The 19,623-nt window shown below is 37.3% G+C and overlaps 2 protein-coding genes and 1 long non-coding RNA gene across 5 annotated transcripts; 1 reads left to right on the plus strand and 2 right to left on the minus strand.

Moving 5' to 3' along the window:
- The first annotated feature begins 626 nt into the window (after positions 1–626).
- Positions 627–10,599, plus strand: LOC147486068 (uncharacterized). 2 transcript variants are annotated; one of them, XR_015201018.1, is made up of 3 exons: positions 627–906; positions 1,035–1,134; positions 1,236–10,599. It is a non-coding gene; the product is annotated as an uncharacterized LOC147486068 (long non-coding RNA). The 2 variants fall into 2 exon arrangements; XR_015201019.1 differs by having other exon boundaries at positions 2,311–10,599.
- LOC147486069 (uncharacterized) lies at positions 4,668–10,645 on the minus strand. Of its 2 annotated transcripts, XM_086570599.1 has the most exons (5): positions 8,945–10,645; positions 6,318–8,681; positions 6,068–6,165; positions 5,449–5,497; positions 4,668–5,363 (listed from the first exon to the last, which is right to left on the minus strand). In XM_086570599.1, the coding sequence occupies exons 2-5, from the start codon at positions 6,617–6,619 to the stop codon at positions 4,817–4,819; spliced, it is 996 nt and encodes a 331-aa protein (XP_086426725.1). In that variant the 5' UTR covers positions 6,620–8,681; positions 8,945–10,645; the 3' UTR covers positions 4,668–4,816. The 2 variants fall into 2 exon arrangements, with proteins under 2 accessions (XP_086426725.1, XP_086426724.1); XM_086570598.1 differs by lacking the exon at positions 8,945–10,645 and having other exon boundaries at positions 6,318–8,938.
- A 500-nt stretch (positions 10,646–11,145) lies between these two features.
- LOC147486070 (uncharacterized) lies at positions 11,146–19,166 on the minus strand. The gene is given in 13 exon segments (XM_086570597.1): positions 11,146–11,531; positions 11,658–12,203; positions 12,864–12,961; positions 12,964–13,029; positions 13,032–13,521; positions 13,773–14,261; positions 14,349–14,561; positions 15,321–15,610; positions 15,931–16,070; positions 16,367–16,586; positions 16,773–16,950; positions 17,547–18,155; positions 19,016–19,166. Coding segments are annotated over 12 exon segments (3,225 nt in total). The 5' UTR covers positions 17,817–18,155; positions 19,016–19,166; the 3' UTR covers positions 11,146–11,306.
- Between the last annotated feature and the right edge of the window lie 457 nt (positions 19,167–19,623).

Genomic DNA, 19,623 nt, shown 5'->3' on the forward strand with positions numbered 1-19,623 from the left:
TCAGTAGGTAACTAAATACTAAAACCTAAATAGAGGTGAGGACCAGACCAAAATTCTCGCATCAATAGAGATTTAAGTTGTTTTTCATTTTCGGAACTTTCCGTGGATTTTGACTTTTCATTAAATTTTGTTTTCGATCACTCTTAAAAGATCAGCAAAAAATACGAGTTTTCATGTGGACACTAGTCCATAAACGGATAAACCTAAAGAAATACACTCGGTCATCACGTGTGGACATTTTACTCACATATGAAAGCCCACATAGGCCCAATCTGCAATGACTTGGGCCCTGGGTCTCAAACCCCGGTTCAAATCTACTGTTATTTTTTTTTTGGTGTTTTACCGCGACTTGATCCCATAGTCAACCACACTAGTGTTATTTTCTTAGGGAACAAAACGAGCTCTATGATGTATTTCCTCGTCTTGCAAAATGGAGTATAATTGTTAACTCCTGATGATGTGAAGCTTCTATATATAAATCTCAAGTGTATGAATAAATTGTTGTATATAATGATGTATCACAAAGTTGACTTCACTCTACCCATTTTTTTTTTGTACGACTTAGAACTTTAATTTATACTTACGTAATAGGAAATTTTAAGGATTAAGAAAATGTCATGCAAACATTGGACTTAGACCGTTGTACATTTTCCCCTTGAGTTGTCTGTTAAAATAGTTTGCATATCGAATAAGTATTCAGAACGATATATAGGATCCTAAGTATTTTTTGTTCTGATATAAATCCACATGCTGTAAGAGTTCCTCAGTTGCCTTTCTGGAGTAGTGGCAGCTGAAATGGAAGCATTCTATTTTCTTTATAGATTACAGTGTGTTAGCAATTTGTTCTTCTCACCCATCATTTATACTGGTCAGAATTTTGGAGTATGTGATTGTTAGATATTGAAGGTACTCCAATAACACCTAAAAATCAACTTGTTTTCTTCTGCTCTTCCATAATATTGGTTTCAAATTTGTAACATCTTTTCTTCATGAGGCTATTTTTTCCTCTGATTGTATCTGTATAAATCTCATAGGTTTCCTTGTCTAAAGAAGCTGAGGACAACGTGAAGAAACTTCAGAAAAGGAATCTGAAGTTATAAAGGAAACTCTTGTGGAGGTTCTTTCTAGGCACAGGTAGTTTATTGCTAAACTTATTTTGTTATCACGTTCATTTGTGTTAATCTTTTTATATTTTGGTGTGCAACTTTTGAAATCGTTTTTTGATACAATCCAAGCATGCAATTTGGGCTTGGGGAACACTACAATTCTGTCATCCCCAGTATGGTCAGCTCGGTATCATAAAGCGAGAAAAGAATTTTGGTGTGTGCATCTTCTTTGCAGTGACTTGTCATTGTGGCCTTATGGGCAAACCAATGTTGTGTTTTTAGTTAAAGTGTTAATACTTAAGTTTAAATTGTTTTATGATTTGTTGGCATGATGATGAGTGTATCCAAAGGAGTTTAAAAAATTGGATTTTTGACGAGTATGTTATGGAAAATTTGCGGTCTATTTAGTTGCTGTGTTAAAAGATAAATGTTAATGTTGAATTTGATAATTTCTCTTCATCATGTAAGCAAGTGTTAGTAGTGTGTATCATCTCCATATTGTTACGAGGATTACATGTAAACTTTTGGCTTCCTGACATTGTCTGGATTGAGGAGACCGCACATACAGCAACTTTATTTGTTTACTACCATTAAAGGCCATCTCTACTGCTAAACAAAGCTTTCACTATCTCTATAGGAAAAAGCATATAGCCCTTCTTCGTTCATGGTTGGTTTATTCCTTAAATGGTTTAAGTGCAGGATTTTCACTGTTGTGAGTTCAGAGTTTAGAGGATCATGACTGTATGAGTACAGAATAGGGCTAAAACTGAAAGAATTGAGGTTTTTTATAAGCCGATAGCCTAAGGTATAACCGTGAACCCTGGCATTGGGACCGACCAGACTGTTAAAGTGAGGCTCCCAGAAATTTCCATCTGAGGGCCTTGTGAAAAAAAAAATGTATTTTACCTACGGCGAAGCTTGGTTGTTTTAATGTTGGCATCTCAAGAGTTCTGAGGAGAAGAGTTCTCTCATGAACTGCAAAAAAGGGAAACATTTAGTGTAGTAATAGTCAAACACGGCTGTGACTTGTGACTATTGAATTAAATAACAGATTACATGATGCAGCCATGCAGGTCACAAATTGTATCAAAATGCCTTTTTTTATAACAGCACCCTCTGATTTACCTATCACTTATCAACTAGTTGCCTCAGTTTTTAGGATGACCAATAATTGGAATGTACTCATGACTGTTCGCTCTGTTAGTTATGCACAGAAGAAGGCCTTATTTTGATTTCTGAGTATCCATCCTGCATGCCCATAGTGTTGAAAGGCATGGTGACTTCTCCTGTCGCAGACACAGCAACTAAACCAACATTGCCTTTTGGGACACACTCCTCTGCAACATAAGCTGCAGCTTCCTGAAGGGAGAGTCCTTTGTACTCCATAAGTGCAGCTACATCCCAAGCTACAATAGCTCGAATAATGGCTTCACCTTTGCCTGTTGCGGAGACTGTACAGAGACTCTTGGCATATGTTCCAGCTCCTATAACTGGAGTGTCTCCAATCCTCCCAACCATCTTGTTTCACTATTTCAGAAGTGGTGGAGGTTGGTTCCACCAAATTTAGCTATTCGGTTGACGGTTGAAGACTTGGACCCAGCTTAGAATGTCTATTTGGTTTTCGTGATGTGGTCTTCTGATACTATAACCCACAACTTGGTAGCCTGAACTATGAAACGGCCAATGACTCAATCTGGTATTGCACGTGAGGGGGAGGGGGCTTTTGGTTTCTCTTTACTCAAAACTCAAAAACCCTCACTCTAAAACCTTCAACAGTCAACACCAGTAGAAACTCCCACTTTCTCATTCCCTCACACACAGTGAAACTTATTAAGAAACACAATTTCCTTGGTATTCCTTCCCGCCTCTTTGTAAGTCTTCGATCAATAGCAATATTTATGTCGAAAAATGAATTGTGATGTCAATGCCAGAGTGAACTGGATGTACACTGCCAAGTCACAACACTTTCAGAAGTAATGATCGAGCTAGGTATTGCAATAGATGGAGGGAAAGACAGTCTTTCAATGGAAGCACATGCATCTGGGACTCTGGGTCATGATATTAGTGATAGTGGGTTGATCTTATGCATTCTGGATCGGAGATGGTATTTGTAGGAAACTGTGGAGTCTGCTTGGATTTGAATTCACAAGGTAAGAGCCTCCTTGGTACACTTTTTGCAGAAGAACTTGGAATTATTCTCGAGGTTAGTGGGACAACTTGGATACTGTCACTGGAAAACTTAACAATGTTGGCATAGTGGAGTGAAGTTACTGCCTTACTGGCAAGGTGACAGTGTTACCTACAATAGAACTAGGAAAAATTAATGGAGAAGTAGTAGTTTGAAGAAAAAGAGGATACGGCCTAAATTGCTTCTGGCCTTGTATCACTTCAATACATGAAAATAAATGGTTTTCAATAATAGAAACTGCCTAATATATTCGGGTCGGGAGCTATTGGTCGATGGGGTAGCTCAAATGAAAGAAGAAACTCCTGACCTTAGAGACATGTGGAAGGATACCAGTTTTCAGCTTGAGGGTTTCCAGAGGTTGGCTTCATTCGTGGAGTTTGAAAAGAAGTGGTTGAAAATCAGACATGAACCTTCTTGGGCGTTATCTTTCTCTCTGGTATGGTGGTATTCACTGATGAGCAATGGTTAGCAGTAGCTTCAAAAGAAGCAATGGGGACAGAGAAATGTCTGTTGCGTTTTGTGCAGCTGGCTTTGAACCTTGGGATGTTACAATGTCGGATCTCTTGTAGGGTGCTATCTATCTTCATGATTTCCATGGGATTGCTTTTGTAGGAGGTTTCAGTTATGCCAATGTACTGGAATCTGCAAAAGGTTGGTCAGCCTCGATATGTTTCAACCAGCATCTCCTAACACAGTTCCAGGAGTTCTACAATCAGCCTAATACTTTCAGCCTTGGGGTATGCAACGGATGCCAGCTCATGGCTCTGTTGGGATGAGTTCCAGGAGCTCAAGTTGGGGGCGTCCTTGGTGTGGGTGGTGATCCATCTCAGCCGAGGTTCATCCACAATAAGTCCGGAAAATTTGAGTTCCGATTTACAAGTGTCACCATTGGGGATTTTCCTTCAATAATGTTTAAAGGAATGGAGATTAGTACATTGGGTGTGTGGGCTGTAGTGCTGCACGTGGTGAGGGCGTTGGCAAGCCTGGCTACAGAGTTACAGTACCAGATATGTCGGTTGACCAATATACTAAACTGCTACTGCAGGCATGTTCCTATAATGTATCCTGATACTTCTTCGGCCTCCTTTTGCTCGTGAATGGGTGAGTGCAACAGAATCATTTGTCTTACCAGAGAAACTAATATTCACAAGAAAAAGGGGAAATCACGTTTTACACAGGATCTCTATCGTTACAAGAAATGTAAATGTAGTGCAATCGTGCTGTGTTTTCTTAACACGAAAGGCAGTGACATAATAACAGTTATTTAGTTTGGGTTGACATGCAGCACAACTCTGATAATTTTTATTACACAAGACTTTTTGATGCATTGAATACTAATTGAGATACAACGTTATAGATTCTTGAGATAACAATTGTAAAAAGTATATTCATTTGTAAATGCAGAAATATCTGTAAAATATAGACTTCCATATGGTAGAACTATAGCAGATCCATCAATCAAGTTAGAAAAGGAAACATACGTGCTAAACTTCATCTCAAAACATCTTCAAGACTAAACCCCCTAACTCTGTCTTAATTCTTCAATTATTTCCAACCTACGCTGCTTTGTCTTCGTTTGGGAGGAAGGAGAACCATTTGAGCTGAATATCTTTCTAGCAAATTGACCTACAGGTTTTGGACTCTGTTGCTTTGAATTGCCAGCAATGGTCCTTCCAGTCTTCTGCTTAGAAGGGTAGGGAGTTGCACTTCGGGTACTGCTCCTGTTTCCATCACTACCTGAATTTTGAGGGGTAAGTAATATCACTTTCTTCACAGGAGCAGGGGGCTTTTTAGAAGATTCTGCAGGTCTTTTCTTGGCTGACTTAGCATTTCTAGGTGTAGGTTCATCTTCGGTGTCACTTTCATCCTCAGCCTCGAGCATACCCTCATCATCAGATTCTTCATCACTGTCATTGTCCTCATTGTCACTATCCTCAGACTCATCATCCTCAATTGTTTCAGCATTTTTCAGATTGTATATATTTGCTGAAGAGTGCAATTCAGCGATACTACTTTTTATTCTCAAACTAGGGCTGTTGGGTGCAACGTGTTCATATCTGCTCTTTGTCCTGCAAAGCACGATGACCATTAAAAAGACCGTCACATGCCAACAGCGTAGATAAAAGTTTGAGATAGACAAACAAAAATACATACGGCGTGTGGAGCTTCTCAGTCTCTATACTGCTCTTTCCATCTGCTGCTTCTAATAAAAACAGAAAATTGTGAATAAGCCCGTGAGTTAGAAGATGAATGAGAATGGTGATTTACCAGACAGTTTGATGAATGAATAGGCTTTTGATGGTGCTATGATAAGTGATAACCATGTAAAGCAATTCAACATGAGAACGACTGGAAAGTGGGATTTATGCACCAATAATATAGGTAGTTTCTGCAGGGTATACTCAGATAATTCAAATTAATGCCTAAGAGATGGTATCTTTGTTTTCATTCTACCAAATTCAAACAGTTTCAATCAGATAAATCAACAATTGAATTAACATTTTAATCCATCTAAGTACTCAATCAGACAATCACAGCTTAACGTTCCACATCGGAACTGCTGAACTAGACATGCTGACATGCACGGATGCACCGATTACAGGCATTATTATCAGAAAATGTATTGTTTCGGCGGTGTATAAACACTTATGTTTGCATGTCAATACATCATAGTTTCGAGGCAAGTGACTCATACATGAAAACAACCCATCTGATGACTAGTTGAATTGAACTGAACTTAACGAAGATGTGCCCGCGCATATGAAATAAATACCTAATTTAAGGAGGAACTTTCCCCCATTGACGTGTTTCCATATGTGTTCCTCAGACTTATTGACAATGTCTTCAGTGAGCTTGCATATTAATTTTGTCCTGCAATTTTGGGATCACCATATATAAGAATCACATATATGTCTTTGATACTCAGTCCAACAATATTACTGATATATATATATATATATGTACTAAACCCTGTTACTTTATTAACCTTGCAAAATAAAAATAAAAAGTGGTGATATATTTACTTGCACTGAGGATCTTGTTTGAACATGTAGAAGGGGAGTTTTTTCTGAGAAATAGCAATATCAATGAGAGCCACTCTACACTTTCTGCTTTTCTTGTAAGATTCCAAGTCTTTTGAAAGCATCTCATGCCCAGTTTCGACACATCTAAAGCGTCCATTCCCCATCTCTTTGAAGGTTGGAGAGTTCAACATCTTAGTGTAACACCCCTCTTCCTTCATGTTCTCTTTCTTTCCCTTATTTTCTTCTCCTTGATCTTCACTAGTAGTACAACTGGGTGCCATCGCCATTGGCCGTTTTTTCATTTTTTTTTTTTTCTGTGGTCTTCAAGTTTTGTGTTTTATTCTTTAAACCCCTAAACCCCTAAAATATCTCCCACAGGATACCCAAAAAGTAATCCTAAATTAGGTAGGATTCTTAATATAAGGAGAGAAAAATGGGAAAGAAAAACAATTAAAAATAATAAATAGTGGATACCAACGTGTAAATGTGTAATTAATACCCATTTACATTACTTTAACATCAAGTAATGTAAAAGAGTCAAATTAAGCAGCAGACTACACACACATTTGTGAGGTGCGTTGTTAAATTGTGTCGTAATCCAATTTTCAACTAGTGTCAGCAGTCGTCAGCTTAGCTGCACTAGTGAACTGAGTCTACTTTTCGTTTATTAGAATTTGAATAGAGTTGCTGTTGCAGCTTATTTATGACCTCTTTGTTTACCAACTTCACCATCCAATTTGCCCTTAAGGCTTCAAGAGTCCAAGCTATTGATGTGGTAGTGTGGTACCATATTAAGTTATTAACATACATAGACACGTAGATCATATAGCGAACAAGTAACTCCAAGTTTATCTAGATATATTTTTGGGGCCAGAACCTGTTTAACGCAAGAAACTCCAACGTGACCAAGTTTCCACTACTTCAGTGCATATCAATGATATCATACAGCTTGTACAACAGGTTATCAATTGACAATCAACAAATTACGATTAATATTGAGACACATTCAATGCACTTGCATTTTAACAAGTTAAGTTTAAAATTAATTACAATTGTTTCCCTGGATGTATATGCTAGCTACTCGTGAACAGTTCACGTCTGAGTGTCTGGCATATGTATTCATCAAAGTTTATTAGGTATCGCCAACATAAATGTTGTGCAATATAAAACAGCTATCTGAACTTTGAATACTCATGACGATCAAAATTTCAACTTCACTCAGCTCTGCATGCAATGACCAATTATTAATTAAGTTTTCAAGCATCAATCAGAGATGCAATGTTTCACCCATTTAGTTTACCGCCTGTTAATTTGTTATGCATGACCTCGTTGAATCATTTATCTACCTAAGAAGCATACAAGTCCACGAAGTTCATGGACGCAAAAGCCGACTAGTTGAGTGTACGTGTAACTACAATTAACAGTAACGTTTACTCTGAAAAATACATATAGCTTCTGAAAACAGCATCTATTATATATATATGCCAAGATTTATTTTCTGGAAATTATACACCATCAACAAAAACGTACACTATGCAGTCACCAAATGCAGTTAATGAATAACAAAGTTAAACCATGTGCGATAAAGCTATAATCCACCAAATGTTAGGTGAGCACTTCACACATCATTAAGATTAACTGATCGAATCAAATGTGAATTTGATTGATGCACAATGTCATATATGAAATTTGTATGTAAAAGCTTATCTCAGTATATATGAAATTTGTAAATGCATCATTATTATCGAAGTAGGTTTAAAGAGAACAAAATTTTAACAACTGAGAAAATTGTTCAAGCCAGTAATACAGATGACTATGCATTAGGTGTTTAAGTCAGAAAATAAAATTTTAGTAACTGAGAGAACTGTTCAACTGCAAATGCCTGTAAGTTTACATTAACTGGTTTGAATATATATATGATAACATTTCAAAAAATAAGAAAGAAGAACCGATGGAAAAGTAATACTGAAACATACTAGCTACAAAAGTTCAAAATTCAAAAGAAGTATATACACTACTTTTAAAGAAGATCAGTCCATATATAATGAGTTAATTATAGCAGGTACACACTAGGGATGAGGGGGTGTCAGAAAAGAATAGTACACTATAAACAATAGAACTAATTAACTAACTCAACAGCGACAAGAATTAAATGTAAAGAAACTTTGAAGGGAAACTTTGAAATATATGGATAATTAAGACACATATCGAAGAAACATTTAGATGTTATTGTTCCTCCAATGATTCATAGACTCATAGGCAATAAAAAGCAAAATGAGCTTACAGAAACAAAACCTACACTTCGCAAGGGATTGCAGATTAATCAGGGACCCTAATATATGTACTGAAGTACTCAAAACTGCACTGGAAAACACCAAAAACGTATGGATCAGACGACAAAAACCAACAAAAAATGATAATAACTACCAGCACAACTTTGACACTAATGAAGCAGATATGGTCAAGATCCGTTAAAAAATTGTGTGCAGACCTAGGCAAACTCCTTGTACAAAGATTAACAAGAAGGATAGCTCGATCCCTTCTCCTTTGGAAAACTCAAAATAAGGCTTAGCTAGGATATATATACATATATAAATTTTCGTGAATTCATTCGTGTAGGAGCTTACCTTAGATCTGTACGTCATGGAAAGTCTGGTGTAAGGAATGAAGCCTGGTCCGAGATCGATCCTTGAAACTCCAAAAAATCCGTGTTATAGGAAAACTAGGGAGAATATGAGTTTTGGGGAGTGGAAGGATCTTGGCACAAACTTCATTCCAAACACCTGATTTCCTTGTTCAAAACTGCTCTTCCTTGTATGACTATCATGACTCAATGATAAAAACTTGCAAGGCTGCAAGCTTTGTAACTTCGAGTTCTCTTTCTTCTAACAGTGTTAAATAGGAAAAATAGTTGTTCATGAGATATTAGGTTGATAAGAGAAGTAATAATAAGAATGAAATGCACATGATGGACAGGTCATTGAGTGCTTAAAATAATGGAAAGCTGATGATGTTTTGGGGGTATGTTGTTGTCTTGTTCTAAGGCTTGTTAGTGGATGAAGAGAGTGGTTAAGCTTTTACAGGCTAGCTCTCTGTGTGGAAAAGAGCACTAAAAGTAACGAGGAGTCAAGGGAGAATGGTATAGGGGACATAGATTTCAATTAATTCAATTTTTTATGATAAAGTTAGAGTCACACAAAAGCTAACAACAAGAAGGATTTCTCTATCAAGGTGAAAAAGTTCCTCACTACCTAAACTAAAGCTTAATAATATCACTACCTTATCAGTTCATTAACTGTTACTCATGTGGAGAAAAGGATATGTAGAGAAAGAGAGAGTACACCATATTTAGGAATTCCAAGCAAAATGAACGTGGTGATCGACAAGAGAAAGCAGTTCCTTTTCAGAATTCCCAATTACGCTAGACATACATTTTTTTAAAAAAACATACGAGGAATCCCAATAACATGACCATACTATAAAAAAATATTTATACATATAGTAAATGACAATACACGTAAGTAATCAAGTAAGCGGAGCGAACGTTCTAGGCCGAAGGGGTATGTGGACAAAATACAAAGTCTAAATATACTCTATTAATATTCTCTTGAAGTCAGTGCTCTCCGTTAGTGTTTTCAGTTTCATCTAGAAGGCAAAATACAAAAATAAATACAAACATTGATTAATACACATTGAAAGAGCTATATATATATCACAGTATGAAAGTATCAACTGATGGAAGTAAGCATGTAAACCAGAACTTAACCAGTTTAATAAACACAACAACATGCGTGCGAATTTGAACTAGAATAGGAGAGATATGAAAGAGAGAAAGATTCTTGTCAAGACTGAAGAAAGAGTCTTGTACGTAGCATCAAATGATTATTATTGTCCTACAGTCTACACAAAAGGAGATAAAGAAAATCCTGTGATTTCTTCATGGGTATTTCACATCAAAATAATTTTTTACCTTTTCCTTTTTATTTTTTCCCTTCTCTCTCTCTCCTCATGACCCAATCTAGTCATCAAATCTTACTTTCATCTTTTTCTCTCTTCTCTCCTATCTCTCTCTCTTTATATTATTATTATTACAAGACAGATGAAACACATAATTACACTTACCTCACAAGCCTAATAAGGAACAATAAAGTGAAACTGAAATCATACATAAGATGATTTTGGCCAATCATATCTTCATCTTTGTTTTTGCCCAAAGAATTGGAAGATCCAAGACTCCATTTTTGGTTGAAATATTAGTTGGTGTTTCTTCCTCCATGACCCTACCACTTTAGATAGTGTTGGGGACATACTTATTGGTTTTTAATGTGGGCCATCATTCTGTGAAAATCATTTCGTCTTGGCTTCTGTTAATTAAGCTTACAAGTGTTCTGGGTTCTTGTGCATGTGGGTTAAATTATGTCATTAACAATTACTCTTCCGTAAATGCTCACGTTCACTCCTTTTGTCACGGGTTTCTTACACTTTCGTGCTTTCTTTCTCACAGACAATGGCCCTGATCCATACTCTTTCTGTGTTACCGTCTTACCGACCATATATCAACCAATCCTTTCATCGGTTTCTTTCTCAAGGATTTATTAGATCTTAAAATTCTACCCAGCTACTATTTGCTCAACACACTTACCTAGAAGGCTAGAACAGCCACAATCTATTCTTTCCTCTGCATTGGTTTCCGCCAAACTTTTCCTTTCTACGTTGTTTTGGGCCTATAAAGATTATTATAGTCGATAATTTTGTCTCATGAACCAGCAGGACCTACAGTCTAAGCAAATAAGCATCCTCAATCAGGCAACACGAAAATGTCTGAATATAAAGGAGAAAGAACATAAATATGCTTAGCCTGAAAATCTACTGATTAAATGTACAGTGAGATCCATCTGTACAGTTCAAATTTACAGAAGGTAATTTTCTAACAAAAGAAAAGGGTATGAAATGCCTACTATCCTATACTGTCAAAGGAAACCAGTGAAATTAAATCTGGTTCCTCACCAACTTTACACTGCTGTAGAAGCGCTTGAGATCCTTAATTGCTTTCTCCTCAATCTGAATTGAACGAATTGATGAAGGTGAATCGATCTCCGGCTTAAACCACCGATTCGGACCACTAGAGTCTGATGGTGAGCCCTGTCCAGAACTAACTGAAAACCCTGCTGTCCTCGCCTTTGGGCTGTGGGAAAGACCATGCTGATTTTTCTTCTGTTTTCAAATAAAAAGTGAAGCAAAACTCAGTTAAAAACACTCACAACATATACAATATGAATAAATAAGTCACCTAGTGAGTTCTTTCTCAACAGCATACCAGCTGCAATAAGTTAAATATACCTGCTGCATTTGAATATCACGAAGTGACGTCCTACATGAGCTGGGAGAAGTCCCTGCAGCAGCCCAAGAAGGTGTGCTCTTCTCTCCTTCTGATGCAAGTGATGTGCAGGCTGAAACCACAGGCATTGGGTTGGAACGTCCTCCTATTTGCATAAATGAACTCAAGGGGATTCGCCCATCATTTTTAACATCAATAATATCTTCGACCTCGTTTTTTGTTTTTGCAATTGGCTGGCTCTTTTTTGTTTTGTTCTCTTCATCCTGAATATCACGAAGAGAAGCAGGTCCTTTCAAAATCTTCGCTCCACCCCATGCGGGGCCCTCAATTTTGGTGGTTGGTGGTGGCGGAGTAACTTCTTTGCGAACGTCATCAAGGCCCCCACTCAAGAACAAAGAAAGCCCACCTTTCTTGTTCTTTTTTTTTGATGCAGCTGGGGAGGACATTTTGTTGGTATGGCTTTCTCGAACATCATTTTTCAGTTTGCAGAGAGGAGACTCATCCAAAGCCTTGTTGCCTCGAGTTTGTTTGAAATCCTTCTCTTCCTCCTATAGTAACATGCAGCAAATTAATTAATCTGCATTTGCAAACCTGCATTTGCCTAAACCCTAAACCCTACCAACCCTGCCCTAAAAATAAGTAATCCTAAGTTCAGCATAGGATGAAGTAAATAAGGTGATATCCCAAAACAAGAATAAGAACAAGACCCATCATAGCTCCCATCAAATAGATCCTTTTTCTTTTACCTTCTGAAATAGACATATGGCCTATAGGAGTTACAAAACGTACCCTGTGTACCCATTAAAAAAAAGCACACACACGCATATTGTACATCATTTCAAGCAGTTTCAGCTCAGGTGCAAGTCTGGAATATTTTCAATTTTGAAAATTAATGTGCATTCAGTAATTAATGTACATAAAGTAAAATTCTACGTATGGTTAGATTATACAAGGCAAGTGATGAGGAGAGATCAATCTCTCCTCCAAATGGAGCACACATTAACAAGGGACATTAAATAGTGTGCACATCTCGAGGACAATGAGTCAGCAAAGGGCATGAAAACAAAACATTTCAAAGAAAAAACTTTCAAAAAATAGAAGAAGAAAAAATTCGGCCATCTTCTCAGGTCAGAACTGATGTAGAACAAAAATGAATTCTAAATAAATCAAAATAAATGGGAATTTTGTAAGAAGCAGGAAGAGCTAACCTTTTGTTTGGAAGTATGAAGATTTTCTCCATCCAAGAGACCCTTTTTTGGGTATGGATCCACAACCTCATAATTTTCAGGGGCTGTACATTCTGTGCCAACTTTTGCTTGTTTTTCTGTCTTTGCTTTGTAGGTAACTCCAGTTTTTTGTTCCCTCTCACATCCGCATAGCTGGGGAGGAAGGTCTATCCTGTCTCATAGCTGGAACACCAAGTTCAACAAGAGAGATTTCAAGGGCTGACTTGGACTGAAGTTTTGCTATTTGTTGGTCATCGAGAAGATGGCCATTTTCTTGCTTTGCCTCCAGCATCTCAATTTGTTGTAACTTCTTCCGCAGAGCACGGATTTGTTTTGATATTGCTTGATCTTCACCATTTTTTAATTGCAGAAAGTTGTCCGGTCTCTTCTCTCCATACATCTTTGATACAGGATTTGAGTAGTCACGAACCCTTGGGATTTCAGTATCACTATCTTCCTCCTCACTATTGATAATAACTGGAAAAGTAGCTGTTGGGGTTGGAAGTCGGCGGTGACTCCATGGCTCAGAGGACTTTGCATCCAATACTTTTTCCAAATTACCAAGAACATCAAGTGAAGCGCTTGCAATAGATTGTGCCGAGACTGTGAAAATGTAGTCTAGGTTGCGTACAGCTATGTCCTGCATATAATAAGTTTCTGTCATTAGCTGCGGGTTTGCTATTTAGTGCTTTAAAGTTGATTAATCTGACTCCAGCTGGATAAGAAAGGCTAATTACACGAAATGTTCATATATATACAATAATGAAGCCATGAAGGTACATTATTAAGTTAGCAGAGCCAGTCCGCAGTATGACTATTTAAACTTTGCTCTAAAAAACAAATAAATGTAACACGAGGATTGAAGGTCATCATACTAAATATCAACACTACCTCACAATGCTTTCGCAGTTCATCAGCACCCATAGAGTCTGCAATTTCAAGAAGTTGAATAGTATTTCTTGGCTCCACGAGTGACTCGGCTGCCACTTTTTCACATAGGCTTTTTAAACTTGGTGCAAGCATTTTATCATTGTTTTCATTGGAATTCAACATCATTCTGTTATCTTCAATATCATCAAACATAAATCCTTCATCTAATTCTTCAAAAGCATCTCTAGTCTCTAGTTTTGGCTTCTCAGATACTCCAGCAAGTTTGGGAGGATATACAGGATGATAAAGACCACAAACAATTAACAAGTGGGTTTCACCAACTGAAACTGAGGTAGCCTGCTTCACGCCAAGCAACCGAGTAGCTGCAGGAGGCTCGCCCTTACCTTTCTTCCCATCCCACATATATATATCACCTGTAGCTGAAGCTGCAGCTGTCCAATACTTTCCTGCAGATATGCTCACTAGGCTTTTCCCAGACATAGAGTATAGCTACAGGTATAACGTGGAGGATAAAAAGTCAGAAATAGATGAAGAGAATGGTAAAAGTGCAACAGTAAAATCTCAAACAAATAGAACCTGTTGGCATCTGAGATCAGGATCCGAGGACACCCAATAGAATAGTGAACCGTCATCAGTAAGAGCCAGGCTATGTACCATTCCTGCAGCTATTGCAATAACACGAAGCCTTTCCATACGGTGGAACTTCACTTGTGTGCCTCCACTTTTTTTAGTATTTCTAGCAATGACTACACGCCTTGGTGTAACAAGACGATGACCCCATGTGAACACCTGTAAGTGACAATATTCCAGTGAACTGTATCGTATGTACATACAGACATCAGCATCAATCAGAGTCTCATAGAGCACAGAAGCAATATATTCTGAAATATTGTTCATTTATTAGACATCACAAAATTACCAATTGACACGTCATGCATTATTATATGGGGACATCTTAAAGGTGTGGTTCAGTTTTAAATAGATCAGTAAAATAAGTCAAATATTCAAGATCAATTGTTAACTCAATATCAAAGGACTCGGTCAATGAAGTAACATGTTCAATAGTGACCCAGCCGAAAACAAATCGTTGATTTAATAATCACAGCACCCAGTCAATGGTCTCAAGCAGCATAAGATGCCAACTATAAACTGAATACCACTTCAGTATCTATGAGAAAATATTTTTTTATTAGTTTTAATCGGTAAAGTGAAAATTTTCATTCAAATAAAAACTAGGTTGAGGTAACCTACTGTTAAATAATCAAGTATGTGATGTATTGGGTGTAACCTAACTGTTTGTGTAATGTATAGTAGGAAAATATACTAGACATGTGGTATGTTAACAACTACTTAAACTACCCATGCCACATGTCTAGTAATATTTTCCTACTACACATTGCACAAACAATTAAGTTACACCCAATACATCACATCTTATTATCTTACACCCTACAAGTACTAAAAAAAAGTAAAAAAGCAAAAAAACGAGAACATCACCAAAATAAGAAAACAGTAATATTAATTAGAATAATCAACGATCAAGCATACCTCCCCATCTGCTCCTAATACAATTGTGTGATACTTTGCAGCCGCAACTTCTGTCAAACTTTTTCCCTTCAAGTATTCAACAACCCTTGGTGTATAGTTTGAAGCTGAGTTGGAGGTGCCATACCCTAACTGGCCCTCCTTGTTACAGCCCCAAGTAAAAACCTCGCCAGACTCGGAAATCACAGCAGTGTGTTTGTTAGCTGCCGCAACGGAAACTATTTTCGTCTTAAGGAAATTCACCCGCCTTGGCGTTGGTTGGGTATCAACCGAGGTATAACCAAGCTGACCCTCTGCATGACATTTTCAAGCATCTATTAGTAACTGTTAGTATCACAACATATAATAGTGGTAGATGAAGAAATAATTAAATAACAACAGTAATAGCACTAAAAGTGACAATAGATTAGACTTCTTTTCTCTAAGTTCCTATTTTACATTTCTTTGCATTTAGGTTTACACATATCAGCAGCAGAGAAATAGATTTTTCCCCCTTTTCCAGTATAAATTTAAATCAGATTTCTGTACTGAAATGCTGACAACTAATATACAATCACTACATGCAATTTTGTACATACGTACTAATATACAATCACTACATGCAATTATGTACCTCTGTTGGATCCCCAAGTAAATACTTCCCCACCCTCAGTTGTTATGACAGTGTGATGCTTAGCAGCTGCAACTACCTTAACTCGCCTAGATCCTAGACCGCAAGTGACCTGGCGTGGAGTAATAACTGCAGCTTGTCCACTGAAAATTAATAGCTAAATTAGTGCCCCAAAATGGAAAACCGCCCTCATCAATTGGGGATCAACTAATGTTGTAACGACAAACAATGCAACAAGCCTTTCCATCTAAAGTAAATTAACATCAGCAAGAAAAATTACAGGGTACTGTGGACGTCCATGATGTCAGATAGGGTATAGTAACAAAGGCTAGTGTCGATAGGCACACCGGTCATATCACTCTGAGCCAAATTCCCCCACACCAACTAGTGTATATATATTCACGTCAGGTGGGTGCATCCAAAGAAAGATTCAAAGTACCTGTGGATATCAAACTCAGGATGTCCAAGTCGGCCACCCCTTCCAAATCCCCAAGTATACACTTCTCCGCGAGTACCAACAGCCACACTATGGAACTTTGCAGCAGAAACCATCTTAATAGATAAGCCTTGAAGTGCATCAACTCTGCAAGGCAATTTCTGTATATGCGCATTCCCAGTTCCAAGTTGATAGTTAACACCACTTCCCCAACTGAAGACCTCTTTAAAAATTGCAACAAAAAAAAAGTCATTACCCAATGAATCCCAAAAGTTATCTACCTCTGTCACAAAAACAAGGCACATTTACCAGATCAACCTCAGAAGGTAAAATAAATGTGGTTGATCTGTGAAAACCAATGCATACCCCTAAGGCCCTAATGTCGCAAGTGATCTGTAATGAAACTCACCTGCATTACGTTCACTTCCAGTAACCTGTAGCACAGGCCCAGATAGGAGATCAATAGGGATTCGCCTCTTAGAATCCTCCAGCATAAGAGAACCACCAGACTGAAGGAGGATGCTTGCTACTGCAAGATGACCAAAATAGAGAGCCCTATGTAGGCTACTCCATCCAGATTCTCCATCCTAGAACAGAAAACAAACAAAAGAGTCATGCTTATGCAGAATAAATCCCGTACTTGTGCATCTGTTTCTGCTAATACAAAGAAGACTACCCTCCTTGAAGTGCTTAAAGTTGAGAACCTCCATAAGTCAGCCTGTATACCTTGAGGTATTGGCAGTTTGCCTTTGCTTACATTTGATATGGGCTTACCATTAGGAGCTTTGTACAGGAGCAAAGACATTCGGAACCTGTAAATGAGCCGGTCCAAAGGAGATTGGGTGGTAGGCAGAGAAAGCTTTTAAGGTCCTATGTTCGACTCTTGATTACTTATGCAAATTGTGTTGTCTTTAGCTATAAAGTGTCTTGCTCCTTAAGTAACTAATCTACATAAATATTTATAACAATAGCGATAACTCATTGAATAATCACCCTGCCAAGCAAAATGATTAAACATTATGGAATATCATCTATCATAAAAAACGGGAGTAAAAGGCTTCTGAAGAAACATCCAGTCCTATGATAGGCTTCCATAGGGGGGGGGGAAGGAATACCTAAAAATAACTCCCAAGTAATACAAGAAGTCCATAAATCGAATTACAGAAGGCAGAGAAAAAAATACCCTGGCATCAGGATCAGCACCTGCTGCAATTAGTCTCCTCACAATAGGTATGTTATTTCTCCATGTTGCAATGTGAAGAGGAGTAAGCCCAAACACATTCCTTGCATCAATGTTCCCTCCATTCTTCTTCAAAAATGCTAAAGCAGAATCAACTTCAGACAAGGACCCTTCTCTTGCAACACACCACATATCCTTAGGCCCTCCTGAAGCGCATTTGCGAGCAGGCATTTGCTGTGTCTTGTGCTCTAAGTGAGACACTAGACCATCCATGTGTACAAATTAAATTAAAACTTTACTAAATTTCCTTCCTTATCACACTATTGACCTACGCGTCCAAACCGTCTTCTTATAACTTAAAATTGGATTCCTCTTCACCTACAGATCTACAAGCAATATGCTCTAAAACAGTAAAAAGGTCAAAGCCAGTCAATAGAACACCGCCGTCTCTGACCACCTTCTGATGCTGACTAGATGCTATCTTGACAGTGATATGCAGACCTTGCTCATCATCCCCATTACGGTGAACACAAGCCAGCTGCCCCAACACTGTTCATGGGGAACTACACAGTTCTAACTTTCAAGGGAAGCCAGATGCTGCACGTGTAATACCTGCAAGAAGTGTGATACTTATAAGAAACTAAGAAAAATAAGAAAGCAATACAGTACAGAGAATAAACTACTCTAATTCAGGACCAGACTATTTCGTTTAAATTTAAATCCCATAATCAAATTCAGTCCAAGGAAAAAGAAAAAAATAAGAAAGCCAAGTTTGTAGGCTTCCACGTATCTAAAAATGCTATAAACGCCATATTTGCCAAGTTTTTATAAGCAGTAAAGAGGAAACTCAGTTATATGAAACTCAAAACTCAATCTATAAATCAAAACCATCTAACATTTTATTGCCTATTTCAACACTAAACTTTATTTACACATTTGCTTCGACAAGCTAATAATCATAACTTGGGTATCAAAACAGTATAACTCTCAGTAACATTACAGTTAATAAATAAATAGGTGACATAAAATTACCTCTTATGAAAGATAGATAATAAGATGTTTAAGGATCATGCTACTAAATATATCAAGTACAACCAAATGCCTATAATACTTGCGGAATCTGCATTGCTAAATACACTAACCAAATAAATAAAGTTGTACAATTAAAATTTTCCTAAACATTTCAACTATAAATGTCACTTCCACACCAATATATCTAGATTAGTAATTCATATACTTTAATAACCACATGATTCATGACATGAAATTCCCAAGTCAACAAAACATTAAAACCCATTTATCCAAAAAAAAAAAAAAAAATACCCATTTAAGCATTCCATCATTTCTACCAACTCAAATGAATCAAAATTCATAAAAAAAAATAGACCACACCCAATGTCAAACACATGACAAATATTGAAAAAGTCAAAAACTTTAAACACCCCCAAGTCATAAATTCATAAAAAATTAACCTATAGATTTCCATTTGAAGAAGAAGAAGAAGTTTTGATGTTTACTAATGTGGTTGTGAAAATTTCAGTTGTTATAGAAAATAAAAAAGAGAATCAGAACTGTGAACCACCGAATATGCCCTTTTAAAAGAGAGAATCATTTACTTGAAAAGAATGATTCACCGAACAAAAACTATTCAGTCTTTTGAGGGTATTCTGGTTATTTCGTGTTGAGAGTGTTTGGTCAAACGTGTGAGAGAGTTTTGTCTGAAAGTCCTATACACTTGTTGTTGTTCTTGTTTGCAAGTTTTGGTGGTTGACACGTGGAGATTAGGAAACATCAGTGACATGTGGAGGTGTTCCATGGAAAAGAATTCGAGGACCAATAATAACCTTTGGAACTTAATTGATGGAATAAAATATGAAGGGTGAGAATGTCTTTACAAGTCGTTGATATCGAAAGTGCAACCATTTCTATCACAAACCTTATTGTCAGTGTTAATATCCAAAATATTATGTGATCTGTGCATCTGGCAAAGAATATGCTAAGAGTCTGGAGACTGTTATTATTCTGTTAAGCTTTGTACGTTTACGGTTTAAGGGAAGACAGCATTGACGAAGCTAATTAC

Source organism: Coptis chinensis, chromosome 7 (genome assembly GCF_015680905.1).
Source record: "Coptis chinensis isolate HL-2020 chromosome 7, ASM1568090v1, whole genome shotgun sequence".
Taxonomy (NCBI): Eukaryota; Viridiplantae; Streptophyta; class Magnoliopsida; order Ranunculales; family Ranunculaceae; genus Coptis; species Coptis chinensis.

Bases quoted from the DNA above. Each gene is read 5' to 3' on its own strand.
- LOC147486069 (XM_086570599.1), bottom strand. From the start codon at position 6,619: ATGAAAAAACGGCCAATGGCGATGGCACCCAGTTGTACTACTAGTGAA. The intron at 6,166-6,317 runs GTAAATATATCA...CCAAAATTGCAG, and splicing joins AAACAAGATCCTCAGTGCAA to GACAAAATTAATATGCAAGC. The intron at 5,364-5,448 runs GTATGTATTTTT...CGTGCTTTGCAG, and splicing joins ACTGAGAAGCTCCACACGCC to GACAAAGAGCAGATATGAAC.